We start from the raw sequence: 15,105 nt of genomic DNA on the forward strand, positions 1-15,105 counted from the left end.
TTTCTTTTCTCAGGATCTTGGTTCAATAGACACATTTCCTGTTTTTTTCTTATTAAAATGCTAGTTGCGTGTCTTTATGGTTGATGTATTCAACAGTTGTTTTCATTTTAAATAGCAGTACTTGTTTATTGAAAAGCTTTCTATCCAAACTCCTAGTTTTTAGGTGAGTAATACACATGCAGGTAACTGATGAGACAAAAAGGCTTTTGTAGATCTGGGTGATGCTTCATGGATAGATTTGCACATTAATTTTTCCATTCTTAAACTTGAATTTGTTGAAAATGTGGTCTCTTGGCATTATGCCTAGCTGCATTTGGCTTGAAATTCTATACCTTCTTGGCTGCTTTTTGTAAAGAAAATCCAAATTACATAAAATTTTCTAAATTAGGTTTACCACATCATTAACTTGGCCATATTTTCACCTTCATTTTAAGCCAGCCTAAAGTGATTGCATGAAGCAGTCCTTTACTTCTCTGCCATGTTCTGTATCAGCAAATGGTCTGTGTTGAACTGGACCTGGACCACACCTGATCAGCACTCACCCTACCCACCCGGCCCCTGTGCTTGGTGACAGGAACCACCAACTGAGTTAAAAAAGATACTTTCTTTACATATTTGACTTAGATTCAAATCTGAGGGCATAATTTCACATAGCATTTTGCACCAAATACAGTAGAGGCCAATTTTGTGCTGGGGAATGCATGTAAGCTTTGTGAAATAGGGATAAAGTTTGAAAATGTGGAAGGTGGTTAAGAAAACAGCATGAAGTTGAAAGTTCAGCTGTCAGAGATACCAGCTTCTACAAAGAGAGAGAAAACATCTGTATTGATGCATGAATGTAGAGCTCTGTGGGAAAGATTTCTACCTGTGAAACATACAATGATATTAGGAAAAATATATCTGTGTGGCACTCTAGCAATGAGCTCTTTTCTGAGAGATCCCCTTGGTTGCATCATACAGGATGCATCATTCATCTGACCGTGAGTTGTTGATCATCCAGAAAATATACCGAAAAGAAAGGGCTGTGAGCATGTTTGGGGGGGGGGAGCATATTGTCTTGAAAGGATATTCCAAATAAACCCAGCAATTCTATTTGTACCGTATGAACTGATAATTATCAGAGGCAATCTGAATTTAATTTATTTTTGTATTTTTCCTTGGAATTGGATAGCATGCCCTGTTTGATTTTTAAATGTTCAAGAGCATCAGGGACTTGTACAGAGCTGATGTTGGGATGAAGTACACCTAAAGGGGATGGTTACCTTCCAAAGTGAGACACTCTACAGTTGCATAGATGTTAATTATTTGCTCTCTAAAAAGTAAGTTACTAAATGCTCAGTATTAAATATGATGGTGTTCTAGAAAGTATTTCTCTAAGTATCAGCACCTCAGCAGATGAAAGTACCTGAAAGACTCTTGACACTGAATTCACACTTTGTCCAGTGGTCCTGTTTAGAGAAGGGTGTGTTAATGCATCAGGCCAGACTTCAGTCTTTCAGTGTGAAGGGCTTGAGGCATATAATGGACACAGTATTCACTGGACATCTAGATGGATATCCTGGCAGCTAATTTCTGCTGGCTTGTGTACTGTAGGGGTGCATCAGATCTGCTTCCAGCCGCCCAGGAGGTATACAGATGGAAAAGAGGGATTGGAGGGGAGTGTCTGCAGATTGTACCACAGGACTTCTGTTCATGAGCTTCTGTTCTTTACTTGCCAGAGAACTCACGGGTGTCCTCATTACTTAGTTTGAATTAGTTTTGTTTAAAAGCCACTAGAAATTCCTGGCAAGACTGTACTGTTGTGGAAAAATGTTATCTTGCACTGAGGTTGAAGCATTCTCAAAAAGGAACAGAATTAAGTCTGTGAGAAAAAGCAGATTGATAAAATTATTGGAAATGCCAGAGTGAATGCTGCACAAGGACTTTCTCTTTCTTTTTGGGTAGACTTATAATGCAGTTCTAATTCTGTTGTTTTCTTCCAGAGGGCTCTTCACTCACTTAACACACAGAATGGACATACCTCCCTTTTATCTAATCAGGAAATTGTTGTCAGTGCATTCTTATGTCTTTTATTATATGGCAGCCAGACAGTTAAACTAAATTTCTCATCTACTTGAATATGTCTTTATTCCCTGTACATTTTGAGAAGTCTACAAATAGCAGCTAATTTACAGCTGTCTCACACACTGTCCCTCTGTGTGATATGTCTTTTTACAGATAGATGATGGTTCTGCAGATGAAAGCAAATAAATTATATGTGAGATGTGGATATCCAATTTAAGGATTTTTTGGTTCATATTTCACATTTCAAAGCATTTATATATTCAACTAATTTTTATTTTAGTTTATCTAAAAGTACTTACCATGTTCCCAAATCATAAATCAGGTTTTCAAGAGCTCAGGAGAGCACAAATGCACTCAGTACCAAACTGAATTTTGCTGAAATTATCTAGGATCAATAGACCAGTATAAGCCTTATTTTCTTTCCTTTTTTTTATTATCTCCCTAGTTCATTCATTACACATCTTTCAAACACTTCTCCAAATGAGTAAGATTTATGCAAGCAATAATCTTTTCACACTGGTTCATTCCTGGAGCAGGTCTGTACTGTGCTTCCCAACTGAATAAGCTTGATGCCACCTGATCCCCCATGTTCTCAAAGCAAGATAAGCTACACAGGTGGAATTCCTGATGGATTTATCTAAGACTGGTTGTAAAGACAATTATTAAGATTCAAAAAGCTTCTCCAGTGATTTGTTTTAAGATGTCACTACCCTTCTTAAAAAGTCTGCCTAGTATCTAATTTATTATTTCTCTGCAGGAGTTCAAGACAATTATTTCTTGTAACATTCATTGTGGTATTCTTTTCAGGTACCTTTCAGATGTCTTTTGCCTATTTGACAGCTGTTTTGTGAATAGTCTTTTCTTAAGACCCAGTCCTTCAGTCTCTTTTTGGTGACTATTTTCTAGATTTCTCATTATTCCTGTTACTCCTTTTTCATTTAATTCCTGTCTTGTTTGAAACCTTGTTGCAATCTGTACAGTGCTGCCAGAGCTATGTGAAATTATCTTACATGTTTTGTAGGTTGCACTAACATTTATATATCTTGGTATGATGTTTTTAAAAACCGTTCAATTGTTCTTAATGATCACTAGATCATCCATTCTATTTTTCCTTTAGAATGGATGTCTAGCCAGTTGCTCCAGCTTGTTAATGTCTTGATTATTTTGTCTCTGTAACAGTAGAACATAGGAGTTTTCTGTATTGAATTACATTATATTTCAGGCTATTTTAATATTTTGACTAATTTTTTATATATTTCTAACTTCTAAAACTGTTCCGTGTTTAATAGGATATCCTTTAGCTCACCTTCCAACCCTCTAGAATCAGAGAATAACCTGAGTTGGAAGGGACCCACAGGAATCTTCATGTCCAGCTCCTGGCCTACAGAAGACAATCCCAAGAATCACATGTGCCTGAGAGCCTTGAGCTCTGCCAAGCTTGGTGCTGTGACCACATCTCTGGGGAGCTGTTCCATGCCCAGCCACCCTTTGGGTGAAGAACCTTGTCCTAATATCCAACCTAAACCTCCCCTAACACAGCATCAGACCATTCCCTTGAGTCCTGTCACTGATCACCACAGAGCAGAGATCAGTGCCTGCACATCCTTTTTCCTTCATGAGGAAGCTGCAGACTGCAGTGAGGTCTCCCTTCAGTCTCCTTTTCTCCAGGCTGAATGGACCAAGTGACCTCAGCCACTCCTCACATGGCTTCCCCTCAAGGCCTTCACCATCTTTGTGGCTCTTCTTTGGAGGGTCTCTAATGGCTTAATATCTTTTTTGTATTGTGGCACCCAAAACTGCCCCCGGCACTGGAGGTGAGGCCGCCACAGAGCAGAGCAGGACAATCCCCTCCCTTGCCTGGCTGGTGATGCTGTGCCTGATGCACCCCAGGGCATGGTTGCCCGTGTGGCTGCCAGGGTACAATGACTCAAATTCAACTTGCCATCAGTCAGGACCCCAGTTTCCTTTCCATGGCACTGTTTTCCAGCATCTCATTCCCCAGTTCAGCTGTGTTCATCCAGGGTTGCCCATTCTAGGTGCAGGATCTGGTACTTTTCTTTGTTGACCTTCATACAGTTGGTGATTGCCCACCCCTATTTGTCCAGGTCTCACTGCAGGACCTCTCTGCCTTGGAGGGAGTCAACACCTCCTCACAACTGAATATCATTGCCAAACTTGCTTCATATACTTTTGAGTCCTGCATCCAAGTTGTTTGTGAGGACTTTGAAGATCCCTGGCTGTGCAGTGGAGCTGTGTAGAACCCCAGTAGTGACTGGTACTGGCCTGATGTTCCCCTAAGAAAATCCCCTGATGTTCCCATATACCCCACAGAGCTTTGTGTCCGACCCATGAGCCAGGTGCTCACACATTGTCTGATGGGTTTATCCTGCTGTCTGCTGGACATTTTCTCCACAAGGGCACTGTGAGAGGCAGCATTGAAAGCATTACTGAAATCCGGGAAGATTCTTTCAACTGGTCCTCCTTGGTCAGCTAGGGGGATAACTTTGTCGTAAAAGGAAATTGTCAAGTTGGACTCATCCTCATTAAGCTGTCCTGGCTGTGACCAGTGGTTGCATTGTCCATCATATGTCTTCCTGTAACTCCCAGAATAATCTTCTCCATAATTTTACCAGGCATGGAAGTGTGACTGGGTCAGTATTTGCCAGCTTCCTGTTGATTCTCCAGATTCCCAAGACCATTGAAAAGTCATGGAGAGAGATGTGACTAGGAAATCAAGTCGAGTACTGCCCTGGCATGAATCCTCTCACACCACCTCTCCTTTTTGACCACTATTTCTCATTGTGTCCTCATAGCCTGCATGTCAGTGACTTTTTTTCTGTGGAGTTTTTCAGGTATGTTGCTTGCTCTTCTACCAGTTTAAGAGTAACATTGAAGGAAGTTTGACCCACCTTAATTTAACTGAGCTATCTTTACAGTATCCTAGTGCACTGTTAATTTGGAGAATGATGTCAAGAGGTTTGAACCAGAGTTCTGTTCCTGGTGTCATTAGCAGTTAATAGGAAATTGTCAGAAATGCCTTGATTCATTTTCAGCTTATGCAAGCACCATGGTGTTACTTTGTTCCTGAAAACAGTTAATATATCTCTGCTGCCTGCCTGTCCTTAAAAGGATTTCACTGAGGGTAAAATTTTATCATATCTGTGAACGGGAGTACTGATTTGGAAGTGTTATGTGCTGACCTTGCACTCAGTATCTCATGTATCTCTGCCTGTGCCAGGTGTTGAGCAGTAAATTTTTAGTGTTTAAAAGGTTAGTATTATTTGCAAATAGGACTGAGTAGACAACTTTGAAGAAAAATAAATAAAAAATACTAAACTTGCAACTCATGGTGCCGGCTGAAGCACCTATGAGGTATTACTAGTCTCTTGAGCAACATTCAAGTGAATCAAAGTTAGGAGCGTTGGAGTCTGTAAAAAAATAATCTCTCTAGATTATAATAAATAATATAATAAATAATCTCTCAAGAAAGGATTAAAGAAATCCTCAGAAATTAAATGAAAGTATTGCTTTTTTTTTTTTCTTCCCTCATCATACTCTGTTTCTCAGTAAATTAGACCTGGAATGGATTTATATGTCAAATATTAAGTGGCAGTTTCACCAAGGGGAGTAATCAAAAGCCTAAAGCACAGCTATCTGTAGGTTTGAATCCTTAAAATACTAAGTTTGAATAGTAAAAACTCTCAGATCTTAAAACTAGAAAGACATCTCTTTTTAACAGGCATGAGTATTAAATTTGAGTGGTAATCCATTGCACAACCTCCAAATACTGGTTGGAGCATTATAATATTAATTGGGTCATGTACTTCCTGGAGAGAGGACTGGCAGGAATCATAGTAATGCAAGCAGTCTCCTGTACAGCCAGGATAATTGAGATAGAAAAAGTACTCTGTTTCAAAATCAGCATGGGAAGGTGTTTGCTTTGCTTCCATTTTTGAGTCATTTATGAGATATTAATGCTATATAGCTTTCAATTGCAACAGTTATGTTGGGATTTTTTGGGGGGGATTTAAAAGGTTCTGTTATTGTCATTTTCTTGTAACCATGCGTTTTTGGCAAAAAGTGACACATTCAGAACTGAAGTACAATAATGACTTTGTTGAAGTACAGAAAATTTGAGGTAATTATTTCTGTCTTTTTTAGTACTGGCAATGGTGCAAAAATGTACTATTTTGTTGCAGTAATGTACTTCGACTTATGCAAGATATAGAACTGCATGGGAGTGTGACAAGACCAGAAGTGTGACTGCTTAAAAAGTTGACAAAGTTCTGTAAATTCACAGTGCTTACATCAGTATACTAGTGGAAACTAGCAGTCTCTCAGGAGGCTTCTTGATTCTTTCATAGCTACAGTGCTCCCATCCTTTACGTATTTTTAGGAGAGAGAGAAACTTTGACTTTAGCATTCTCTGGAAATCCTGAGAATCAAATAATGGAACTGCATTACAGTGAAGTTATGTACCCCAACAAAATATGAGTTAGGGAATAAAAGAGAAAAATTCTGGTGAGATTGTTCTGAAGTGTTGTGATGCATAGAAAACACTTCATATTTTTATTTGTTACTTGAACTGCTTTTCTGACTCATATGCTTCTGTGTCCTTTACCTATTTAATGAGACATCTGGCATCTTTTGTTCAAGGATGAAGTGTTCTCCATAACAATCTTTCTTCTTTTGCTTTGGAAAAAAGCTCTTTGTAGATGCTTCCCTCCTCTTTGTTTCTTGTTTATGTTTTTCCTGATAATACATTGACAAAACATCCCAGAGAAAGATCTCTATGCAAAAAACGGTTTTATTGGAAGAAAAAGTAAGAGTGACAATGTTTACAATGATACTATTGTATGTGTTTTTTAACTACATTATTTCTATATGCTTGAGACAACAATTTTGTTTCTCAGATATAGTTAACTTTTATGTGGTTTCTGGATTGGAGCTGTAAGTGCACAGATCAAAACTTCACAAATGAATCTGTTTCTGTATCAGAAAAAATAGTCACTATGCAGAATTACATTAGGAACAGCTTTTTGTTTTATTCATTAATGCTTTTTTACCACAACACTGTCTTCCTAAAGATAGAAATTCAGTGATAAATTCTATGAAAATTGACGGTTTATTGTTTCCTGTCAATAATGAATATTGTTGCTGTGTTTATTTGCTCATTGAATACAGATAAAACCAATGCAGTCTGCTTCCATTTAGCATGGATATTCAAATCAGTCTCACACCACAAGGGCCTTCATGCTTGAATTGAGTCTGTGACTGTAGCCAGTCTAGGAACCAAAAACTTTGTACCTGTCTTGAATTTAATTTTTGTTACAAAAGTAGTATATACTGCAGAAGACTTTTCTTTGCACCTGTATGCAAAGGTTCAAGCATTTCATGAGAGAGTGCTTCAAATTTCTTGGAAGTTTATATTTTAATAAGATATGTTTATTTTAATGATAGTCATTCTGTCTCCCTACAGTGCAAATTAGACTATCAAGCCTGTGTCTCAGGAAAACAAATTTCAGTGAAATGTGAAGGACGTTGCCCTTGCCCTTCTGACAAATCCACAAATGCAGGCAGAAATGACAGGAGAGGTGAGTGATGGTAATTTGTGTAATATTTTTAATACTTATTTCCAGAAAGAAGGAAGATTTTGCACATGGAATATTACAGTTATCAGAAACACTTATTATTCTTGAATAAAACCAGATGTATTTTCTTCAAGGTTGTTTCTTTGCCAAGGGTTTTGAAATTGTACATATAGTAAAATACCATGGTATTTTTCAAATGAGCTATTGTAGTATGAGTTACTACTGTTCTTTTTTTCTTTTTTTCATTTTCTATTTAATACTCCTTGAGATGCTTCTAAGTCAAGAAATTAATTCCTTGCTCCTCAGTGTTTTCAGTTGAATATTCAAGAAAACAAGAGTGTGGTAGAAAGGGGTCCTTAGAAGTCCTTGGTGCTGGTCCTCAAGCAGTTGAGCTGTAGAACTGTTAGTACTGGCTGGATTATGTAAGCAAGTTCATTTGAAAAGGGCTTGATAGGAGTAAATCAGCTTTCCTTTTGGGCCACGAATGAGATCATGCTGCTGGAAAATGAAGTTGCTTTGCTGTGCCTCTCAGGCATTTTAGGTGCAGCTGGAACAAACCGGAGAGGAAAATTGTTAGCTGAGCATATGTGTATTTCAGTGGCTCCAAGGTGATTACAGAAGCTGGAATTAAACAAAACATGATATCGTCTTTGGTGTTTCTGAATAGAGAGTGGTCATGAGGTTTTGGGCTACCACGGACCTGAATCTGTCAAGGAAAGTATGACTGGAGGTCTGCATTTTAAGAATTTCTTTAGACTGATGTCTGTTAGATGCATCTTTTTGTACTATGTAGTAACACTTTTGATGAGTAAAATACATTGAAAAAACAGAAAAATCTGTTTTGAAGGATGATGGGTTTTTCCCTGTAGTAACCTTATAGCAATAAAAGAAAAAAATATTGCATTCCTGCACTAATCTGATATTTCATTATAGTTTGAAGCACTATTCCATATTTATTGTGCAGGATAGTCTCACTTTTCTTTATAAGCTGTAGCTACTGCCAAAACTAATTTTTTTTTCTGGTTTAAAAAAAAAATTAATGTTTTTTTAACAATGAATTAAGATGACCACTGTAAAGATTAAACTGTGTGCAGGCATACAAGTCAATTAAAAAATGCTCTGAAACACTTCTTTAGGTCCCTTTTTTAGTCTTTGGCAATATAATTGATTGTGTAATTAAATATTAATTGAATATATGTAATTAAATACTCCTTGTGCTGGAACCCCTCTGCAAAATTATAGTTTTGACATTTTTAAAGCATTAATTTATTATTTTGTAGTATCTTGAAAATAAATTGATAAATATGTAGTCTTCTTGCATTGTTAAACAAAATGAAAAGTACTGGAAGACCTGGCATTGCGTGGCTACTGTGACCCCTTTGATAAGATATACAGTGAGTGTAACCTTAATGTGGCTGCAGCATCCTCTAGCAATAATTTCTGTATCTCCAGGATGGGTATGGGAATATTTGCCTAATAGTGGGCATGAAGTGAAATTAAGATAATGAGGTGAAAAGCATCTCTGTGAGTAGTAGGCCTATCATTCTGTAGTGTTAGTCTTTCAATATGCTAACATTGCCCTTAGTTTTTACCAAAATAAGATTCTCTCTGCTGGAAGCTGTTTCACCTGATACAGTTATCTTTTGTGTGTATTCTTTTCAAGCATATTTAATTTTTCATATTCCTGTGCTAAAACACTGAAAAAAACCTAGAGACTTTTTTTTTTTTTTGCTTCAAAAATGAGAATTTTTTAAAAATTAATCTTCTTGATGATTTAAGTTGCCAGGGAATCAAGATTACTTGTGCCTAGTTATGTAAAAGAAAAGGAAAAAGGTCTCATGGGTATAGGAATTAACTCTAATCCTGTCCTGACAGATTAGAGTTAGCAAAACACAGGGCATTTCCAAATTCTCTGAAATTTGTTAATATATTTTCTTTACAAGGCCAAAAGCCAGAAAAACTGAGAAACATGAAGTTGAGCTGAGCATCATTAGTGAAATTTCAGCTTTTCTTGTGACAGAATACAAAATTTCTTACAGCAGAAATTCTTCTAAGAACAGTTAGAAGAATACGATTTTTGTCTTTAAATGGAGCTCTGTAAAGTGTTCTTGTGGTTGGACTTGATGACCTTGGAGGTATTTTGCAAACTAAATGTTGCTATGGTTCCGTGATTCTATGCTGTGTGCATCCATGTCAGTTGCTTACAAATTTGATGGAGCCAAAAAGGCAAGGTAAGGTTACTGTTCCTTTTTCAGGGATAACATAAGTAAAGGTTTCCTAAAATGCATCCCCTACCTAGGCTGTTTGGGACAATTTTTCTTCTTTTCAGATTGAAATTGCTGATTTTTTTGGTGTACCTGGAATTGAACCACTATTCAGAAAAACAGGTTTTCTTCTTAGAATGTGTATGAACTTAGTAATGAAATCATAGGGTCCTTTTAGTTGGAAGTGAACTAATCTGATCCTTATCTCTGATGAATGCATGAGGTAGGTGAGGGGATCCAGCCTTTTGTGAAGACTGTCTCATTTTATTGATACCTTTAGAAACATTGAACCCAGTTCATGCTCAGGGTCTCTTAGGCCAAATCCATAAATGAAAGGGCTAAGAACTTGATTTGGATCTAGAGTGTAAGAGTGTAAATTGTTAGAAAAAAAAGTTACAAGCAAAAAAACCCAAACCCCACATAAAATAAACCAAAAAAACCACCCCACAGTAAAATAAAAATCTTTACTGTCTTTGATTATAAATAAGATTGTAATTTACATAAAGCAATGGGTGTCATATAAAATATAAACTAAAATAGGTACTCCAGTAATTTTTAAAAAGAGACAGAAAACACAAACTTAGGGTTACAAATGAGAGAGGGACATCTGCAGAGCATTAGAGGCAATATTAGAGGAACACAAAGTTGGAGGTAAATGAATATGGGGAGTACAGAAGAGAGGGGGAGGGCTTTGGAAGTTGTGTAGACGCACAATGAGAAGAGAAGTTGAAGCAGAATGGATGGGAAGCAGTAGCATTTGTGACAGAGGTGTTAAAGAGACGTGAGGAAGCATCTTGTTTTCCAAGCCTAGCCATTGCCTCGTGTCCTGCTCTTGCCCCAATCTCCTTTTCAAGCATGTGCCAGGATTTGGGGTGCCCTGGTTGCACAGCTTTGAATGAAAGGATTTCACTGAGTGAGAATCTGCAGATCTTGATTTTCCTAAGCACTTCTGAGGCTTTTTTCGGTGGTTATGATGAACTAGAAGCTCAGAAGGATTCTGTGCACTGCACATTTTTACAAAACTGAAGAGTCTTTTGTCCCCTTGGCAGTGTCTGGGCCCAACTTTTTCTTTCAAATAGGCTCATGTTCCTTTTGCTCTGAGATGTAGTGAGCCCTGTCCTTTGCTTGTCCTGCTCTTCAGTCTGATGGGTAAGAAAAAATGCACATGATGCAAGGTGAGTGTATGGCTGACAGCTGTTAGCTATGGTTAAAGAACTTCAAAGGTATCTAAGAAGAGCATCCATTGTCAGTTATCTCAAATTTGCTCTACTCCAGAGTACATACCTTGGGAAAGTGCAATTATTCTTAAAATTAAAAATTTTGACAGAGTGCTTTATTTCCCTGTCAAGCTGCACTAACGTTCTGACAAAAGTTTGCTGTGACATGCCCAGGATCCTGGTCTCCCAAATAATCTATTTCAAAGATTTGGCTGATGTGTAGTACAGCATCCTTCTCAATTATGTCTTTGGATCCCTTCATCATAGAAATAAGGCTGTGCTTCTGCCCTGACATAAAGTCATGATTCAGCTGGGACATGCAGTCACACCAAAAGCTCAGGGCCAGTTGAAGGCCCTGCAGTTTAAATGGCAAAAAGCTGTATCATTGTTGGTAGAATTCTGAATATGCATTTTTAGTAGCTATTGAAATAGAAGAATTCAGTCTCAGTAATTTTTTTGTTTATCTCTGATAAATCCTGTGCTAAGAGCTCACTTGATATTTTCACTAAAATAAGAGATTTAGGCTTAAATTCATGGAAGGAAAAAAAGAGCTTCTCTTTCTTTCAGCATCTGAGGAGCACTGTGTAGGTAACAAGGAAGCTCTTACAAATGTCATACTCTTTGACTGTAAGCTTTTGCCAGAAGGAGGTGAAAAGGCAACATTGCATGCTCAAAGTATTTTCAGTCAGAAAGACTTTAATCTCAGAATATGACTGCCCTCTCAGCTGCATCCTGTTTTATACTGAATACTGCCAAATTGTTAATTGCTTTGTAGAGATGGGGATAAACAACAGTAGGATTAAAGACACTGTGGATACTGGTTTGTTCTGTGTGCATCAGTGCTTGAAAAACAAATAGAGGGACAAACAACCAAGCAGCACTCTCCCAAATCCTCTGATTTAATTTGCATAGCATCATCTTTTTAATACATGACCTCTACTACTCTTCATATAGTACAGATATAGATGCCAAAAAAGAGCTTTTGTTTTGTTTACATTCAGAGAGAACACCAACTGGTTTCCAGACTTCACAAATAAAGAGATTGAGGGCAAAAATTATCACTTGTGTTAACTACTTAATCTCTTCTTTGTATTTCTGCCTTTCAATGACGGATACTGCTGTTTTGTAATCCCCTATTTCTCTTTTGAAAAGGTAACTACAGGACATCAATAGAATAAAAATCCATTTTCAAACTAACATGTATTAGGCCTGATATTATCAGTGACCTGTTATGTTATATTGCAGTTTGACCTTTATTTACAAATGCAGTAGTATGTTTTAAATTTTTTTTAAAAGGTCTAATTGTAACATTTAATTTCACACTGTCATGCTTGTTACAGAAAATTAAGTTATCATCACAGGCAAGCTACTCTCAGTTAACATTCTCAGAGGAATATGCACAATAAATGGATGGAGGTGGTCTTGGTAGTCTGGGAGTATAGGTGGTAGCAACATTTATTATATGTGAGTTAAATTTGCACTGGGTAATTGTCAGCTTTCTAGTTTACTGTTCTTCCTAGCCATATATTTATATTCAGTAAGGTTTTTTTTTATGTAATTCCTATTGCAGTTCTGTAAAATGCAACAATAAAATAAATTCTCTACACTATTTTAGTTGCTTAATTTTCATTAATTTCATTAATTTTCATAAACTTTGCTGATTTTTCTCAATATAGTCTTTAGATAAAGCCTGAAATGCCAGAGCGTAATGATTGGTATCAGTGAAAGCGCTCAAATCCAGAAGTTTGTTTTATCTGTACTGATTTACACTGCTTGAGGTTGGTCTCATTGTGGGCTCACAACAAAAAGTGAATTTGGCCTAAAATTTCTGCTCTTGCTTTTACTGCTGGCATCAGCATGAATCATGCTATTGATTTAAATGTAAATTGGCTATAATATTGTGACTTAGTTTCCTTGTTAGAGGAAAATACATTATCCATAGGTAAACCTTCTTACTCTACTGATGTTTCTGAACACTCTTTTGTTATTGTTTCTGAAAGCTTTTGATTTTAAAAGTGCTATGAAACGAAAATGTATTATTGTATATACATTGTAGTTCTTCAGAGGGTACTGACTTACAAGTAAATGCTCATTTTTCTTTTGTTGCATTTTTTACTAGAATACATAGATTTTACTTTTCAGACTTAATGCTATTTATCTTAAACCTGTATTTATCCAACCATTCAAGCTACTGTTTTTCACCTTTTTTACTTTGTTACATACATTTACAGCAACAGTGAGCTGTAGGTATACCTTATGTATAATTTGAAGATAAAGTGAACATTGATGCATTGTGGATTTTTATGCTTTGATATTTGGTCAGCCTATTTCATTAAGAATGTCCTTTTTTTCTCTGTGGTATATAAGGTGAGTGATACACCATTTTTTACTTGATCTTTAATAAGAAGTACTATTGTTTTACCAGCTTTTTTTACAGCTTTCCTAGAGTATTTATAAATGATAGGTTATTTCTGAGGTAGCAGAATAATAATCTTTGCAACAGTTCATTTGTATTTGTGAATTATTTCCATATATATGATGAAAAGAGAATTTGCTAGCCCAAAAATACTGTGTTACTGTATTTGTAAAAGGCATTTATTTAGGATTCATTACTTTGTTTGTGTAGTAACATAAACTCAGTGGAGGTAATTTTATTGGTTGTTTCTTCAATGCTAAGATAGATTTTTTGCATAATTCTGTAAAATTTTTTAACTATCTTCTTTTTCTGAAGTGACACTGAGCCAAGTAAAATTGTCAGCAGTATCTTCTTTTCATTAATCAAACTCCATGCTAAGACTTTCTAAAAAGAGACTTCTCCATCATAATTTATAGTAATCTAATGTAGTGATTATTAGCAATCTAAGGGGTGTAGAATGACAGAGAATGTGTTTGGGATGAGAGTGGTCTGATCTGTGTGCCCACAATCCCTGGTTCCCTTGTCAGCTAGCCTGGGCTTAGCCAGAGCACAGCCACACTCCTGAGCTTCCTTCCTCTGGAGGGAAGGAAGGAAAAGGCTGGAAAGGAGTCTTATAGGAGTCTTGCCAGGTATTGTCCATATGTGGTGTGGGAGTGATGAGGAGCCTGTGGCTGTGCTTGAAGGACTGGAGAAATGGAGATGCAGCTGTGCGAGCTGTTGTTAGGCTCTAGAAGTGACTCAGTTTTGCTCCAGATGCCTGTTTCTCCTATAATTTCAAACTTCTCCTGCATGGAATAGTGTGTGTCCACTTTGTTTAAAACACCTTTATAATTCAAAAAGGATAACTAGAATTGGTTATTATAGACGACCTTTTGGCTAAAAAATTTTTGCTTTTTCTTTCTGTTCTTACAAGGATGAGAATATTGGAGAGCAAGCATTATAAGTATGTGTTGAAAAGAACAGAAAAGAAGTGGTATCACAAATGCAGATAGAGCAATGAGGCAGAGACATTATAGTAAAAGAATACTATTAATCCACATCAGAGTGGAGCTGGTAGTATAAATAAAGTGAAAAGGCAGAATGTGCTTGAGCAGTCATTGTAGTTTTGATATTCTCTGCAATTAGGTCATAATTGCAGAATGAATTAAAATTTGGTTGAGTTTGACTGTTACAAGGAAGAAGTGAAGGATTAAGGGAAGGTTGCCCATTCCATAATAATACTGTAAGAAAAACTAGAGTGCATATGCTGTTTTTATGAAAAATAGTCCCTGTAACGCTGCAGAACATACTTGAGAATGCTTTGAAGAAGAACATTTTATTGCTTCCAGGATGAAGTGTAGTGCTGAGCAAGGATTGTTAGCTGAGTGCTTGTAGGCAGTATTGCAAAGAGCTGTGACACTGAAGGGAAGATGGGAATATTACATGCCTGTCACTGGGAACAGCTCTGTGTTCTCAGTTCCAAGCACCTTTGCAACAGCAATCTTCTCTAGAACCACCTTGTCTTTGCTCTTCATTTGGCCTGTTTATTTCCAAAACATTCCATTTTTTTTCCA

The 15,105-nt window shown here is 36.9% G+C and overlaps 1 protein-coding gene across 1 annotated transcript in view; it reads left to right on the forward strand.

The window, feature by feature from the left end:
* The window catches only part of SPOCK3 (SPARC (osteonectin), cwcv and kazal like domains proteoglycan 3), a 160,333-nt gene that overhangs the window by 109,121 nt on the left and 36,107 nt on the right, over nt 1-15,105 (forward strand). Inside the window, exon 6 of the mRNA XM_058024133.1 lies at nt 7,544-7,658. Within this exon, the coding sequence (XP_057880116.1) occupies nt 7,544-7,658 (115 nt within the window). The remainder of the gene's footprint in view (nt 1-7,543; nt 7,659-15,105) is intronic.

Source organism: Melospiza georgiana, chromosome 5 (genome assembly GCF_028018845.1).
Source record: "Melospiza georgiana isolate bMelGeo1 chromosome 5, bMelGeo1.pri, whole genome shotgun sequence".
Lineage (NCBI taxonomy): Eukaryota > Metazoa > Chordata > Aves > Passeriformes > Passerellidae > Melospiza > Melospiza georgiana.